At 35.8% G+C, this 18,296-nt stretch overlaps 1 protein-coding gene across 1 annotated transcript; it reads right to left on the bottom strand.

Moving 5' to 3' along the window:
- Positions 1-7,179: 7,179 nt before the first annotated feature.
- Positions 7,180-16,038, bottom strand: LOC101901426 (serine protease 7). The gene is made up of 5 exons (XM_005185307.4): positions 15,757-16,038; positions 10,092-10,517; positions 8,152-8,260; positions 7,786-8,078; positions 7,180-7,722 (listed from the first exon to the last, which is right to left on the bottom strand). The coding sequence occupies exons 1-5, from the start codon at positions 15,842-15,844 to the stop codon at positions 7,445-7,447; spliced, it is 1,194 nt and encodes a 397-aa protein (XP_005185364.2). The 5' UTR covers positions 15,845-16,038; the 3' UTR covers positions 7,180-7,444.
- Positions 16,039-18,296: the final 2,258 nt, after the last annotated feature.

Raw genomic sequence — 18,296 nt, 5'->3', positions numbered from 1 at the left:
CCCTTCGATCCCACAACAAAATGTGTGTCATCAATTTTTTTGATCATTTGATGGACATTGAACGACATTGATTTTCATGTGATGCTTCTTTTTTTGTTTGGTACTTGTGGTCATTTGTTTGTTTTTCCGTAACTGTGGTTTACAAAGAATAAATAGTTCAATGAACTCGGTTGTTTTGGATTTCCAATACCTATCAATGACATTTGAGCTTTGAAAAATCAGCCATTCACATTGGTTTCCACTGCTAATTAATATGATGCAGAAGTCAGTCATAACCAGAAGTCTTCATTTCTCACAGAGATGGAGATCAACACACACGCTGTCTGTGTTACTTTTTTGTTGTGAAGGTAAGTGGCGCTCATTTATGACGTATTGTTTTGAGTGTTTGTATGACGTATTGTTTTGGTTGGTTGGCTTGCTGGCTATTCCAGTTCAAATAATGACTACAACAACAAAGCGGGGAATACCTTTGAAGCGCCCTGAGCCATATAATACGGACTGACAGACTGAAATGATATGCCAAATTGACTAATTGGCGTTTAGTCATTCTCCACAAAATAGAATTTCAAAATCTTTTAGAAAACTAATCGAATATTCAAAGAATTTTATTTTGTATTTCTAATGATATTTCCAGCGTTGCGATATCTCTGCGGTATTGGAATTTTGTGTCAACTGGACACAATGTAATTCTAGTTTCAAATTATTTGAGGATATTCCTTAAATGGTCAACTGAATATGAAATATATATTTTTTTTTTCTTAAAAGCGGAATTATTTAAAGCTCGTGCCTGGTAACTGACCCCCCTGTCATTATGCGGATGTATATACTATGTATACATGGTTTATTTTTATTCTCTTTTATTTATTTGCATTGTTTTCGAGTGTCCCCCATAAATCTATTCTAGTTGTTCTTGTTGCTATTCTCCTAATGTTACTACTACGAAGATTGTTTGGCGGATTTGAATGTGGATTTTTCAATGTTACGAGCGAGTCATTGCATTTCATTCACTGAACTAGTTCCCTCACTCAATAACTGATCGTCAACGGCGGTGTCAACACAAAATGTGATTAATCATGTTTTGACAGTCTATTAAAACAAATTTAGAACAATTGTTAACTGGAGTTTTCAACATATTTGCTGACGTACAAAAATTAATTGGCCACCAATGGAAATACCTAAATCGATTTGTAAATTCCTTTGATCACCTTAAATCAAGCGTGTAGGGTGTGTTCACGAAATGTGGGTGTCGATGACTTTTTATTGGCCAACAGGGGTCGTTAGTGAACAGAGAACTCGTTTGAAAGTATAGTAGTTGCATAATTGAGACCGTTAAATTGTTTAGTTCTTATTCCGTTGGATTTCAATTGATTAAAACAAATTATTGTTTATTTCAGTATTGTTTTTTTTTTTTATTTTTGATATTTGTAGCATGTGTATAGCTATATATTTGGTAATAAATTAAAAGTAATTATTTATTGGAGATAGATAATGATTAATAAAAACAAGTAAAATGGTATCAGTTGGGTTTACCAGATGTATACTCCCAACTTTGTCTTATGATTATTTAACCAGTTGACCCTTTAATGGGTCGGTCCCGAAGCCAATATTGACCAACTAATATCTGACCTAAGACTGATATAAATATTACAACGTGACAGATTTGGACAATATCGACTACTTCCTGTATCTTATGAACTATGTGCAAATTTTTCATTTTCCATTTTCATCTAATACAGATAAATATATTGGTATGTGTAAAATCTGAAGGAAATCGAACATTTATATCGAAATATTTAGATAAAGCAAGTTGTACAGAATCGCCGACTTGTTTCGCAAATTATGACAGATAAAAGTATTGGAAATTGTGATCTTTTGTAGTTGAGGTACCAGAAGGGGTTGGCTTGGTTGTACAGGGTGAGATAAAAAAACTGCAACAAAGTCAAACGCTATAATTTTTATTTATTTATTTATTTTTATACCCTCCACCATAGTATAGAGGGTATATTAGGTTTGTCATTCCGTTTGTAACACCTCGAAATATACATTTTAGACCCCACAAAGTATATATATTCTGGATCAGCATAAAATTCTATGTCGATTTATCAATGTCCGTCCGTCTGTCCGTCAGTGGAAATCACTCCAGCTTCCGAACGAAATGAAGTAGGTTGATAAAATTTTACTCAAATGTGTACTATGTCTGCAGGACTTTTGGTATTGAAAATGGACCATGTAGGTCCACGTCTTCGTATAGCCCCCATATAACGGTACCTCCCGATATGCGGTATTTTGATGATTTTAGCGACATTTTTTACTGGAATTGTTTCAAAATTAATATTTGAAGTTCATAATAGATGCTACGGCTTAAGACAGAAAATGGGCCATGTAGGTACACGTCTTCGTATAGCCCCCATATAACGGTACCTCCCGATATTCGGTATTTTGATCATTTTAGCGACATTATTTACCGAAATTGTTTCAGTTTTAGTATTTGAAGTTCGTAATGAATGCTATAGCCTATCACAGAAATTTGTCTGTGCAGGTCCACGCCTTCGTATAGCCCCCATATAACGGTGCCCCCCAATATTCGGTATTTTGATGATTTTAGCGACATTATTTACCGGAATTGTTTCAAATTTCGCATTTGAAGTTCGTGAAGTTCGACAGAAAATTGCCTGTGCATTATAAACAGATTTTTTTTTCAAGTTTCGCATTTGAATATTGTAATAGCTTGTGACAAAAGTTGCCTATGCAGGTCCACATCGTCGTATAGATTCTAATATACGGCTACATTAAGTATTTTCAAGATTTTAACAAATTTTTAAGGGATTCTATTTTTTTTTGAAAATTGTTAAATTTGTACCAAATGGTGGAGGGTATTCAAAGTGCGGCCGGCCGAACTTACAGCTTTTTTACTTGTTCTTTTTTTTAATTTTACTGAATGAAAGTAAAAAATGTTGGAAATAGCATCAAATTTTAGATTAAGTTTTGACTTGTTCGAATTGGTCACCTTTGGCACGAGTTATGGCCTTCAAATGGCGAATGAAACCGTCATACGCTGCCTGAATGTTGCTCTGCGGTATTTGGCCCATTCCCGGCGAAGCGCTTGTTTGAGGCGATCGACACTTTGGTATTTTTTAGTGCCAACCTTGCTTTTCAAAATACTCCAGACACAATAGTCATAGATTGGTATCCGGAGGTTTTGGTGGCCATTGTGCGCTGGAAATGAAGCGAGGAACCTCAGTTTGAGTGCAATGGTGCTGAATCCTGTTGGAATGTCCAAGGTCTGCGGCCAAAATGTTTGCGTGCCCAAGGCTTTAATACACCCTCCAGAATATTTTCGCAATAACATTCGGCAATTAATCTGATGCCACGGTCGATTAATACAAGCGGAGAGCGACCATCGGTTGTTATGGCGGCCCACACCACCAACATGGCCTTCGCTTGAGTTGTGGTGGCCAACCGAAGGTGCACATTGGTTTCGATCAAGTCGCTTCTATACTTTTCGAACCATTTCTGCTGGTGTTAGTGTTTTCTTCCGTCCACTTCCCTGACGTTGGGCTACGCTACCAGTATCACAGTAACGAGCGCTGGAGTGCGCTATCGATAACCGCTTGTGGTTTTCCAGCCAAATATAAAGAAATCACAAAATCACGCTTGAATTCCATTACGAATAACTTTTTTTCTGAAAAATTCTCACCAAAATGCTTTTGTACGCTTGTAAACAATGTAATAAGCTGTCACTGGAATAAATTTAACAGCTGTCAGACGTGTGGCATAAAAACTACAGCACTCTGAAGTTGATTGCAGTTTTTTCATTTCACCCTGTACTTTCTATTTTTTGCCAAATTTGAGTTTAAATGACTTTAGGATCATTTTCCGTAATTTTCTGATGTTAAGGTTACAAAAATTTCGGTAAGAAAGGCCAAAGCTGTTGCAGCTTTCTTCAATTCCTAATACCCTGAGACTTGTGAACTTATAGAGGTTGTGCACGCAAAAACTTTTTTTCCGTTTGTAAAAAATGAATTTGGGACGGCAGTCGATTTGGTTAAAATTTAAATCGATTTTGAATTTGGCCCAAAAAACCCACTAAGCTGGGTCGAACTTTGAATGGCCTCCACAATTTGGAATGAATTTGCAAATTTTCAAAAAAATATCCTTGAAAATAACGCTAAAATCATCAAAATATGGAATGTAGGGAGGCACCGCTATATGCAACGGTACTGCATAGACAATTTTCTGCCACAGGTTGTAGTACCCATTATGAACTTACTGTGCAAAATTTGAAAGAATTCCGCTGGATAATATCGCTAATATCTTTAAAATACCGAATATAGGGATGTACCGTTATATGGAAGCTATACGAAGGCGAGGATTAATATATATATTCACATTTCGAAGCAAGAATGTTTATTTCATAATGGGAAAATCAACTGACAATTTATAGCAAATTCGGGTTAAATTTGTGACTACAGTTGGTACAGTTATATGGGAGGTATACTAAAACTTTGACCGATATGGAAAATTTGCATTACAAAAGACCAGCTGTAAAAACATATGTCTAAGTAAAATTTTATCAACCTTTTTCACTCCACTAGAGAGATTTCCACAGTCGGACAGACCGACGTACGGGCGTCTTTAACAATTTTCTAACAATTTTCTGCTGATCAAGAACATAATTTTTGGAATCTAAAATGTATATTTGGAGGTGTTACAAAAGGAAAGACAAACTTAATATACCCTCCATACTATTGTGGATATTTTACAGATTTGTGAAGTGAGGTATTCGAAAATGTAACATTCGGATTGATATATGTTGTTCAAAATTTTAATTCATTTTTAAGGTGATAGGGTGAAGGAATACGGCTGTCTGGAAGTCGAATAATATGTTCAACCTTATTATACCCTACAACACTATGTGTTGGGGGTGTTATAATTTTGATTGGTTTCCCCTATGTCGCTGAGCTGAGTCGATCTAGCTATGTATGTCCTAGAGTTAGAGTTTAGGACTGAGCAGAAACCTACCAATTTGGGCGGCCATCGGACAGTATTAAGCGGATAAAATATTGTCATATTTTTTATCGCGTACGGTTTTTTCCATTTGACATACAATTTTGAGTTGAAAATTTTCTAAATTTTTACACCTCTCAACACTACGCATTGAGGGTATAATATGTATGTCGCAATTATTGTCCGATCCTCACGAAATGCATGCATGGGGTAGCGTTAGGGTCAGAATAAGAGCCTATTGTTCTTAAGATGTACATTTATGGGTTCAAATGGACTAAAAGAATTTACATTTTTCTAATTTTTTATTCTATCTATAGGCCAAAATTGAAAACTAATCGACACGGAATTTCGTATCTGGAGAGAGTTAAGCACAGGGAAGAAGTCTAACATTTTGGATGACTATTGGATTATTTTATACCCTCCACCAAAAAAGGTATGGAGGGTATATTCAGTTCGTCATTCCGTTTGTAACTCATCGAAATAATCATTTTAGACCCAACAAAGTATATATATTATTGATCAGCGTAAAATTCTAAGACGATTTAGCCCTGTCCGTCCGTCTGTCCGTCTGTTGTAATCACGCTACAGTCTAAACGAATTAAGATAGGAAGCTAAAATTTGGCACAGATCTCTCTTTTGTCTGCAGGAAGGTCAAGTTCGAAGATGGGCTATATCGGTCTACGATATCGTATAGCCCCCATATAACGGTACCCCCGATATTCGGTATTTTGATGATGTTAGCCACATTTTTCAATGAAACTGTCTGAAAATCCACACTAGTAGTTCCTTGTGGGTACTTTATACCTCGACAGAGAATTATCTATATAGGTCCACGATATCGTATAGCCCCCATATAACGGTACCCCCTATATTCGGTATTTTGATGATTTCAGTCACATTTTTCAACGGAATCGTCTGAAATTCCACACAAGGCGTTCTTTGTGAGCACTTTACCCCCTGATATACAGTTCTCTATATAGGTTAACGATATCGTATAGCCCCCATATAACGGTACCCCCGTTATTCGGTATTTTGATGATTTTAGCCACATTTTCCAATCGTATTGTCTGAAAATCCACACACGGAGTTCTTTGTGAGCACTTTACCCCTGAAACGGAATTGTCTATATAGGTCCACAATATCGTATATCCCCCATATAACGGTACCCCCGATATTCGGGGTTTTGATAATTTTAGCCACATTTCCCAATGGAATTATCTGAAAATCCACACAAGGAGTTCCTTGTGAGTACTTTACCCCCAGACATAGATTTGTCTATATAGGTCCAAAATAGCGTATATCCCCCCATATATCGGCACCTTCCGATATTAGGTATTTTAAAGATTTTAACAGAATTTTCAATGGATTTTATTTTTTTAAATATTTTCTAATTCGTTCCAAATGGTAGAGGGTATTCAAAGTTCGGCCCGGCCGAACTTACTGCTTTTTTACTTGTTAACTATAAAATGGAACACAACTTTCGTTTGAAATTGTTTTGAATACAACACGACGGAATGCGTAAATATTGACCAAATTCTCCGGGTCAAAAACCTAAGGGTAACATCTGGGCAGGGCTCTTTGAAATTATTTCATAAACAAAATCTTCCAAAATGGATTTGGATATAAGGAGACTGCGAACATATTGTAGTATTGTAGGGTATGGCTTGGTCGGCCCGCACGACTATAACATTTTTCTTACATGTTTATGCTGATTTCGTTGACGAATATACCCAAATATCATAGACAAGCTAATTATATAGATTAGTCTAAATTTGAAGGGTCCTCTTGCTTTTGGAGATGATCGCAAAGTATTTAGGGGTTCAAATGAACCAAAAGACAGAAAATTTTCCTGATCACACAATTGAAGCAAATCGACACGCCTGAGAAGAGAGCTAAGGATGGCGAAGAAGTATAACATTTTGGATGTCCATTGGATTATATTTAGCTTTAAAATGGACCACAACAGCACGACGGAATGCGTAAATATTGGGCAAATTTCCCTGGTAAAAATGCTAAGGGTAATATCAGAGCAGTGCTCAATGACATGATTTCAAAAGCGAAATTATCCAAAAGGGATTTGGACATAAAGGGGCTTGTAACATATTGTAGTATTGTAGGGTATCACATGGTCGGCCCCGCACGACAATAGCCTTTGCTTACTTGTTATAGGTATATCTTTATCTTTCGCTTCAATATATTTAAAAAATACAAATTTATTTGATTATATTCCTCCGTTTAAATAATTTAACTATTGAATAAATATACGATCATATCAAAGAGTTGTGCATGGCGGGCTAATAAATAATAATTACACTTTTTCTACAACATAAGGGAGATTTTCCAAAATAACATAATTAAATAATATGACTAAATTGGTTTTACATTTCGATATCACAGAGTAATAAGCAAGCAAAGCAAGATAATATAGAAAAATATCTCATGGTTCCATATTCGAGCGTATCCAATCAATGTAACTTCTGATACGAGTATAAATTGCAGGTGTTTCAAGGCCACAGCCACGGCCATAGGAAACCAGGCCTTCAATCCACCAACCTTCGGGAGAAAGTCGGGTGAGAGCACCACCCGAGTCGCCAGTGCAACTATCCTTCCGGTATTCACCACCGGCACACAACTGTTCATCGGCCAACAAGTACGGGCAATTGTTGTTTTCAACATAGGGAACTTCAACCTTTTGTTTTGAGGCGGTGTATTTTACTAGGGAAATATAAATTCAAACTTTTAGCTTTTACTGCAATTGCAATTACGAGAACAACTTACCAGTTCCATTGTGACCCCAACCGGCCACACTCAATTTCATGCCATTTCTCAATTGTGGGATATTGGGTAAAACATTTGGCAAGCAAACAGGCGCCACAGTATCTGTATAAATTATGGGCCTATCGGTTCGTATCAATGCAATATCGTGTATGTTATAGATTTTCGGATTTGTATTGAAATTCTTGTGCACGATTATGCGTTCAACATTCAAACGCTGAAAGGGATCAATGCAACCGAAATTGTTGCAATCAATTTGTGTTTGGGTGTTATGATCACCAACTCGAACCGAGACTCTGCAATTGATAAAAATTAAATAGTTAATATTTTAAAAGTTTTTCTTATATATAAAAAATAGAAACTACTTACACTTTTCCAACTTTTTCCTCAATTTTGCCTTTAATGCAATGAGCGGCTGTTAGCACATAACGATGATTGATGATATTACCGGCACAGACGGATACCAAATCCCCATTTGCTGGAAGTAATGAGTAATAATTAAAATCCGGCCGAAATAAAAATCAAACAGTATGTAAAAATCAAATAGTATGAACATTTTTATAAGCACTTCCAGTAGCTAATAATAATAATAGGTTTACAGGGTGAGATATAAAAAAAATGTAACTGCTGTTATTTCCCAGCCACTCGTCCGACAACTCATTATATTGTTTAAAAGCGTACAAAAGAATTTTAGTGAGAATTTTCCGAAAGTGGTGAACTGCCGAATTTGGTTTTCTCCGATGAGAAAACATTCGTTGTCCAGCAGTTTGTAAACAAACAAAATGATCGTGTTTACTTATCAAAGAGGTCAGCTGAAAATGTTCACGTTCGGTTGGCCACCAGAACTCAAGCGTCGGAAATGGTGATGGTGTGGGCTGCCATAGCAACCGATGGTAGCTCTCCGCTCGTATTAATCGACCGTGACAACAGAATAAAAGCCGAATATTATTCATTCGTCTTAGACCCCATAAAGTGAATATATTCATAATCAGCATAAAATTCTAAGTCGATTTAACGATGTCCGTCTGTCTGTCTGTCTGTCTGTTGAAATCACGATACAGCCCACAAAATTTGATGTAGAGCGCATTGTGTCTAGGATGGTTGGCATTGAAAATGAGATATATCGGTCCACGTTCTGGTATAGTCCCCATATAACGGTACCTCCCGATATTCGGTATTTTGATGATTTATGCCACATTTTTTCACGGATTTGTCTAAAAATTGGTATTTGTGGGTCATAATGGTTTCCAGCTCCGGTGGCGAAACATTGCATGTATGGGTCCATGATTTGGTATAGCCCCCATATAACGGTACCTCCCGATATTCGGCATTTTGATGGTTTTTACCACATTTTTTCACTGATTTGTCTAAAAATTGGTATTTGTGGGTCATAATGGGTCCTAGTTCGTGTGGCGAAACATTGTATTTATAGGTCCACGTTTTGGTGTAGCCCCCATATAATGGTACCTACCGATATTCGGCATTTCAATGGTTTTTGCCACATTTCTTCTAATGTTTCTTTTACCCTAAGGTGGAGGGTATTAAAAGTTTGGCCCGGCCGAACTTAATGTTTTTTTACTTGTTTGTATCTCACCCTGTATATATACTTTATGTTGTCTAGATGAATATTTAGGGATGTTACAAACGGAATGACAAAGTTTCAAAGGTGCAAGGTATAATAATACGATTAACCATATAATGATGAAATCGCAAGATCGGCTCCAAATATCCTGAAACAGATTTCATCTAAAGAGACCATTTTTTCGATGGATATCCTCCTTAGCCATGTGGCTGAGCGTATATTTAGAAAACGCACATAAAAGTCGAAAAACAAGTGCCTGTTCTATCCAACTACTAATCGCGGAATCGCAAACATAGTTTTTAGCAAACAATCTTTTAGGCCCGATTCAAAGATTTGAAATAACTTAAACAATTTTTGAAAAACTCTACGATTTTCAGTACTCTCACAACTAATAATTGTTTCGAAATTTATTTTCAGCATACAACTGATGTGACACATTTCTTCCACTTCATACTAAAGCGAATGAGGCCAGAGTCATAGGTATGTAAGAAGAAATTAAAAAATAAAACTAATTATAGCACACTTCGGATTTTTCCGGAAAAAATGTTTACATTCCTCACGCTTTCTCTGCTGTATTTAAAGAACATTTAATCATAAACACTTCCCAGAATAGCCAAAGGAATTCATTTATTCATAGCATCAAAATGAATCGTGATGATATTTGTTAATGCAAGCAATACCGGACATGATGACATGACTCAGATGTTGGCAATCTAAAATCACTTACCTTTTTTATGTTCCAAATTTACCAACCATGGAAATTCTCCTAATTCTGCCTCTTCACCACCGTAGATTTTGTTCACCAATGAAATCGGTCCACACACTGGAGGTTTCGGAAACAGTTCATCATAATCTTGTGGTATTTCCGTGGATGTATCTTGTCTTCGGGTGCTCGTTTGATAAGAATTTTTTTCCTCATCATCACTGGGAAATATAATGCGTTGAGATTTCAGTTGAGTACGATCCACAAAACCGGTATCTGAAGTACAGCAAACATATGGACGGCGACCTCTGCCGTTGCTGCATTCTGATTGACGGGCAAAACCATATTTACTCGACCATTTGTTGCGTATGATAGCAAGAATAGTAGGGCATTCATAGATGGAAATGCAAACACCAGTACGATCATTTGGATTGTTACATTTTTGTGAAACTATAAGAATTAGAGTAGAAGAAATTTAAATGCATATAGGTATTTAGAAAATTAAATAGGGAAAAGCAATAAAGCACAATTATTGCTATTAAAATAAACCAGCCTCTTCTATCCCGGTTTGTGTCATAAGAATCTATTTTTATCATATTACGTCGTGAGAAACGTCACTCGACACAGTGTCTCTTTCCCATTTGAAATTTTGTCACGATTTCTTACATAATTTTTCATTTTGTTAATATTTAAATAAGAAATATTTACATTTTCTTTAAATTGGGCGCTCTCTGTGTAATAATTGTATACAGGGTGAGATAAAAAAACGCAACCAACTTCAGACTGCTGTCATTTCAAAGCCACTCGTCCGACAGCTGTTAAAATTATTCCAGTGATATCTCATTATATTGTTTACAAGCGTACAAAAGCATTCTCGTGAGATTTTTCCAAAAAAAAAATGATTCGTGATGGAATTCAAGCGTGATAGGTTGATTTCTTTATATTTGGCTGGAAAACCAGCATTTAAATGTGAATAAATCTTTTGTGTCTCGTACCATCGCACGTTACCGTGATACTGGTAGCGGAGCCCTACGTCAAGGAAGTGGACGAAAGAAAACAGCAACATAAGCAGAAATGGTTCGAAAAGAAAAGAAGCGACTTGATCGACCGCGTCGCAATAGCCGAAGAATGGCTCGTGAGCTGAACATGTCCCAATATTCCATTTGGCAAATATTGAAAAATGAGCTCAGGGTAAAGCCATTGAAATTCCAAAAAGTGCAATAACTTACACTGCAACAGAAAGAAAAACCAAAATAAGGTTCCTCGCTTCATTTCCGGCGCACAATAGCCACCAAAATCTCCGGATTCCAATCCGTTGGACTGTTTTGTATGGAGTATTTTGGAAAGCAAAGTTGGCACCTCAAGCAAGCGCATCGCCGGGGACGGGCCAAAATATGGCAGAGTAATATTCGGGCAGCATGTGAAGATTTCATTGGCCGTTTGAAGTCCATAATTCGTGCCAAAGGTGATCAATTCGAAAAAATCTAAACCAAAATTTGATGATAAATTTATATTCCTGAAACTCAATAATGTGGCTAAAGAGGGAATATTTCAATTAATTCCGAAACATTTCTGCCTAAGAGTTCTACAATAACTCTCGAAAGAAGTATCCGCTTCGACCAATGCTTGGCACATACTAATAGTTTTGTAAACATATATCAAGTTGGTATCCCTTAAAAATGGTAAAAATTAATAAAATTGCATTGAACTAGATCTAGAGCGGATACGATCACCATGGCGGTGCAGTCCTTCTGGAAAATTCTGTATATAAGTAAAACGATTTTACGATAATCAAAATCGCGTGTTTGGGAAGAATGTACCGGATGTAGTTCAAATTTGGCACATCGTAATATTAGACATAAGTCAGGATAGCAAATTGACAATATTTGCTGTTCATTACTGTACCAAGTTCACAATGTTCAAAATTGAGCTATAATAAATCCCTTTAAGTTGGGAAATCAATTTCCGATTTTCCAAAGATCACAAATTTAAATCGTATAAATACCTCATAGAAAAACGATCCGAGTAGTAATATTTATACCTTACAACACTACGAGTTGGGGGTATTATAAGTTTGATTGGGCCGAAAATTATGCAACAACTCGAAAAGTTGTCAAGAATATATATACTTTGTGGGGTCAAAAACGGTATGTACTTCAAGTACTGTTATCTTCTTAAATCTTCTTAAATACCAAACTTGAAACAATTTCGAGGGAAAATGTGTCTAAGATTATCAAAATACCGAGTATCGGTGAGTATCGTTAAGTTTCAATGTTCTGACGTCGGAGCTAGAACCCATTTTGAAATCCCTGGGAAACTCTGGCAAAAATCATCAAAATACTGAATATCCGGAGGTATCATTATGTGGGGGCTATACGAAAAAGTGGACCTATACATACCATGTTCCACCACCGGAGCAAGAACCCATTATGACTTAGAAATACCGAGTTTTAGACAAATCCGTAGAAAAATGTGGCATAAATGATCAAAATACAGAATATCGGGAAGTACGGTCATATGGCGGCTATACCGATATATCTCATTTTCAATACCAATCATCCTAGCCGTAATACCAATTGTTCTAACAAGTTTTGAAGCTCTACATCAAATAATGTGGACTCTATCGTGATTTCCACTCACAGACGACGGGCAGATGTACGTCGAATATTTAGGGATGTTACAAACAGAATGGCAAACCGTCATGTTCAAGGTATAGGGCATAAAAATCGCCCTCTACAATGGCAAATACTGTAATACGACTGAATCCATGAGACAAAACGTGGCAATTGTTCTATATTTATGCCCTCTATCGTACTAAAAGGAGCAAGCAAAAAAGCTGTAAGTTCGGTCGGGCCGATCTTTGAATACCCTCCACCATTTATAACGAATTTGGTTATTTTCAAAAAAAATATTCGTTAAAAATTCTGTTAAAATTTGTCATAAACCATTACAATATTCAAATGCGAAACTTAAAAAAAAAAGAATTTAGATAATGTAGCTAAAATCATCAAAATACCGAATATCGGGAGGTACCGTTGTATGAGGGCGATACGAAGACGTGGACCTGCACAGACAATTTTCTGTCTTAGGCTATGATATCCATTTCGTTTCGTTCGGAAGTTAAAGTGATTTCCACATACGGATAGATGGACAGACGGACCATACTATGGTGGGGGATATAAAAATATTTACAAAGTTAGAATCGTGTATATAATTTGCTATGTCTCCGATATCAGATCGTATACTTCAACGAAATCAGCATCTGTTTTAAAGTGTTTGTGATATTGGCCGATAAAAGATAATTTTGGCACTTTTCACACAAAAGTTGTGGTCTATATCACCCGCTAAATATTATCCGATGGCCATGAAAAATGCCAGCCTGCAATGTCAGGCTGGTCTTAACACAAGCGACTGTAAGATCAGGAATAATTCAAGATTTTGGTTCAACACAGTAGGTTTATATTTTGACCCTGACCCTAACTGCTTGATGTTTGTCCTAAACTGCGACCTGCGGATTAATTACAAATTATCAAGGACAGACCAGTGGATAAGCACGCATAGAAAATTTTTGGTGCAATTAAACATAATATACACTAACCATTATGTGTACCATAACGGGAGATTTTCCTCTTAAAATATTTTGTGTACATTTCTACTAATTGCATACGAATGGAAATGCATCGATGTTTTTCCATTCGTATATTATATATTTCTTACTTCTCCTACAATTATTGTCTGCCTTTTTTTGCTGCTATTGAAAAAAGGTAATAAAAACAAGAGAAATTTTTGTAATTTTGATAAAACGCCAAGCAATGGAAAATCGATATGATAGAGATTTTTTTCAGATCCCCTGATGTTATCCACAGTATGTTATTGAACTTATTTTAATATCGAGCAGATTTTATACTTAAGTACCACATGGCGTTAAAATATTAAGCATTTGGAAGCTATATCCAAATCGCGATAATCGCCAAGGATTCGAATTTGGGCCAAACATATGAGCTGTACCCTGTACCAAACCATGGTGTTGGTTATAAAAATATATAATATAATCTCCCCCAGCCATGGTATCAAATCATTCCAAATATTTATTGAAATGCCGTGTAATCGGTATGAAACACTTTTTTAGTATTTGGTTCCGTAGATTCTCGTAAGCCAAAAAAAATCTCAAATATATTTTGTCGCTCGCATTTTTGTATTTCCCATGAAATGAGAATAGTATCCGATTTGAGATGTTTTGACATTGGTCTACATTTTGAAAATAAAACGTCTATAGGCAGTACTACCCGGTTTTGTGGTTATTTGGTAAAATATCCATTCGTGCCAATATTTATATACCCTCCACCTTTAATAGGAGGGTATACTAACTTTGTCATTCCGTTTGTAACATCTCTATATATTCTCTGTAGACCCCAAATCATTTCTAAGCCCCTCGCCCGACTCGCTTTAAAAATTATTCCAGTGACAGTTCATTATATTGTTTACATGCGTACAAAATTATTTTGGTGAGAATTTTCCAGAAAAAAAGTTATTCCTAATGGAATTCAAGCGTGATAGTATGATTTCTTTATATTTGGCAGGAAAACCACGAGTGGCTATCATTAGAGCACTCCAGCATTTAAATGTGAATAAATCTTTTGTGCCTTGTACCATCGCTCTATAGCGTAGCCCAACGTCAAGGATGTGGACGGAAGAAAAAAACAACATCAGCACAAATGGTTCGAAAAGTAAAGAAGTGACTTGATCGAAACTTATGTTTACTTGCCAAAGAGGTCATGTGCACCTTCGTTAGCCATCAGAACTTAAACGCCGGCCATGGTGATGGTATGGTCCGCCATAACAGCTGATGGTCACTCTCCGCTCGTTTTAATCGACCGTGGCGTCAGAATAAATGTCGAATATTATTTCGAAACTAATCTTGGGGGGTGTATTAAAGCCTTGAACACGCAAACATTTTGGCAGCATACCTTGGACATTCCAACAGGACTTAGCACCATCGCACTCAGCACACGCTGAGAATGGTTGCAAAATGAGATTCCTCGCTTCATTTCCAGCGCACAATGGCCACCAATCCGTTAAACTATTGTGTCTGGAGTATTTTGGAAAGCAAGGTTGGCACCAAAAATACCAAAGTGTCGATAACCTCAAAAAAGCACTTCGCCGGGAATGGACCAAAATACCGCAGAGCAACGTTCGAGCAGCCTGTGACGGTTTCATTGGCCGTTTGAAGGCCATAATTCGTGGCAAAGGTGACTAATTCGAACAAATCTAAACTTATTCTAAAATTTGATACTATTTCCCTAATTTTTTGCTTTCATTCAATACAATTAAAAAAAAATAATCTCTGGGGTTTGACTTTGTTGCAGTTTTTTTTTATCTCACCCGTATATGTAGGCGTTCTGTTTAGACAAAATATTTGGCTCATGTCATAACCATGGGTGAAGAAATTTTAAAATGATGGTCTATATGTGACTGCAATGCTAATTTCTCCGAACGTTTTCAAACACATTTGAAGATTACGTTCATTATTTGAGAGCAACACAAAATACAATATAAATAATATCGTTTCACGTTTGGTATATTCGCAGTTTGCATAAAAAATTATGCTAATCATTTTTTTATTTATAATTAATTTTCATTATTTCAAAACACTGTGCTCACGATTGCTTGTTAGATAAAGAAAACAAACCTTCATATGATAATGCTTGAGTAGTGAATTTAAATCGACCGGCGACCAGTAGTAGACACGTTATTAAAATTAATAGAGGGTATTGCATGTTTCTTGTTTTTTTTTATTTATTTTTTGCTAATTTTTTATTATTTATTTTTTTGTTGTTTCTCCCCTTGTTTGTTTTATTAAAATTTATATTTTTTTTTTTTTTTTTTGAAATTTTAGTTTTTTTGTTTTTTCTTTCTTTTGTTTCCAACACAATTGACAGCGTATTTTCGTTTCAAGTTACCGGAACGATGGTTAGATTTAAACTGAGAAATGTTCAAAGTTGTGGTGTGAATTTATCATAGAATCTCCAGCATTTCTCATACAAAGTATTTGAACCGGCCTTCTCCCGACAAGTTCAAACTTTTATTTTTAAAATTTGTACATTACTATTTCTTTTGCCGCACGACTGTGAAATTTATTCTAGAATTTATTGAGTATTGATGAGATTTGTTTCTGGATTTACTCTGGATGGGGGGTGAAAGGTGCAAAGGAGCAATGTGTTAATAGAGATATGTATGCTTGACTAGGTTCCAGTCAGGTTGTTATTAATTTCAATTAATTACGATAAAGGTGTTCACAGAATGACGGACGAATCTCTGTCAGTGTAACATAACAAATGACAGTTTGTTTTAGAATAAAAAAAAATATTTGTTGTTTATTTATTTTTGTTGGAACATGTCTGTACTGCCAAATTAGAATGGAAGACAATGTGGTTATTTTTGAACAAAAAATGCGAATTGGGTGATTTTTTTTTGCGTTGTTTGCATGGAATTTTTTCAACACATTCTCAAGTTTTTTTTACTTCACATTTATGCACGATGTTTCACAAAATCTCTATGGGTTATCAGATCTGAGACAGAATTTTTATCGGAGCGAACACTGCAACTAAGTATTTTCGAAGCACAGGAGGGCCAATCTGGGAAAAATTTATAATAGTGTTTAATAACAAACTTTCCGATATACAACGTCTAATAATAAGATATCTGATTTCGAAAGGGATCAACCCAGACACATAGATAAATATAATTATATAGTATTATGTCCGTATAGAATCACAAGCAGCTTTAAATGTCAGTTAACAAAGCGGATCATATCACCCGCAGACATATAATCTGAGAGAATAAGAAGGATGCCATAACTAAATAAATTAAGCTATCTGCAATTAGGTTCTGTGAATCTCCGGACTGAGTTATGTTATGATCTAGTTTTGGAAGAAATGTTATAAGTATGACAATTCAAAATGTTGGGTTACAAGGAAAAAGTTGTCTTTGTTGTCGATTTTCGTTACAATTTCTACGAGATATTTATTTTTTCTGAAAATCGTGTTGGTTTATGATAGAGTTACAAGGAATGGTCCGATGTATCCAATTGTCGCTCTGTATACTACATATTGAAGAAAATAGGAAAATCTACATAATCTACAGAGTTTTTCCTGTAATTATGGAATAATTGGATTTAATGACACCGTGCAGTCATCTATATCTATAAAAGAGAAAAATGTTTGTGTATTTGTTTGTGTGTGTCTTTGTTTGTTTTTTTTTTTCAACTGCTGAACAGATTTTCCTGAAAATTTCCATATATAATACAGCATGGCCTAATAGTAACATAGGCTATATAAAATAGCTAAATAGCATCAAAATCTGAGGTACCTCCAACAAAGTTATTTTTTGTATGCATATATCTATGCACATATCTGTTGATCGATTACAGATAAGGGCTTCAAATTTGGATTGCGCAACGGAATTTGGAGCAAAAATAATTTTGTCAGATAATATTGAAAACCGGGCAGAATATAAATATTTTCGGCCGATTTCACTGATGCACCAAACACCATAAGTATGTCCGATTCCAATGAAATTCGAAATAAGCGAAAAAATTAGTACAAACAAGTTAAAAAGCAGTAAGTTCGGCCGGGCCGAACTTTTAATACCCTCCACCATTTACAACGAATTTGGAAATTTTCAAAAAATAAAATACTTAACAAATTCTGTTAAAATTTTAAAAATACCAAATATAGCCGTTATATTGGGGTCTATACGACGTGGACATACATATGCATTGTTTGTCATAAGCCATTACCATATTCAAATTCGAAACTGGACCCGCACCGACAATTTTCTGTCACAGACTGTAGTTCCCATAACGAACTTCAAATACCAAATTTTAAACAATTCCGGTTAATAATGTCGCTAAAATAATCAAAATACCGAACATAGCGAGGTGCCGTTATATGGGGGCTATACGAAGACGTGGACCTGCACAAACAATTTTCTGTCTTAGGGTGTAGTATCCATTTGGAACTTCAAATACCAAATTTGAAACAATTCCAGTGAATAATGTCGCTAAAATCATCAAAATACCGAATATAGGGAGGTACCGTTATATTGGGGCTATACGAAGACATGGACCTGCAAAGACAATTTTCTGTCTTAGGGTGTAGTATCCATTTGGAACTTCAAATACCAGATTTGAAACAATTCCCGTGAAAAATGTCGCTAAAATCATCAAAA

This window comes from Musca domestica, unplaced genomic scaffold (genome assembly GCF_030504385.1).
Source record: "Musca domestica strain aabys unplaced genomic scaffold, Musca_domestica.polishedcontigs.V.1.1 1, whole genome shotgun sequence".
Lineage (NCBI taxonomy): Eukaryota > Metazoa > Arthropoda > Insecta > Diptera > Muscidae > Musca > Musca domestica.
This window is presented reverse-complemented; position numbering and strand designations above follow the sequence as displayed.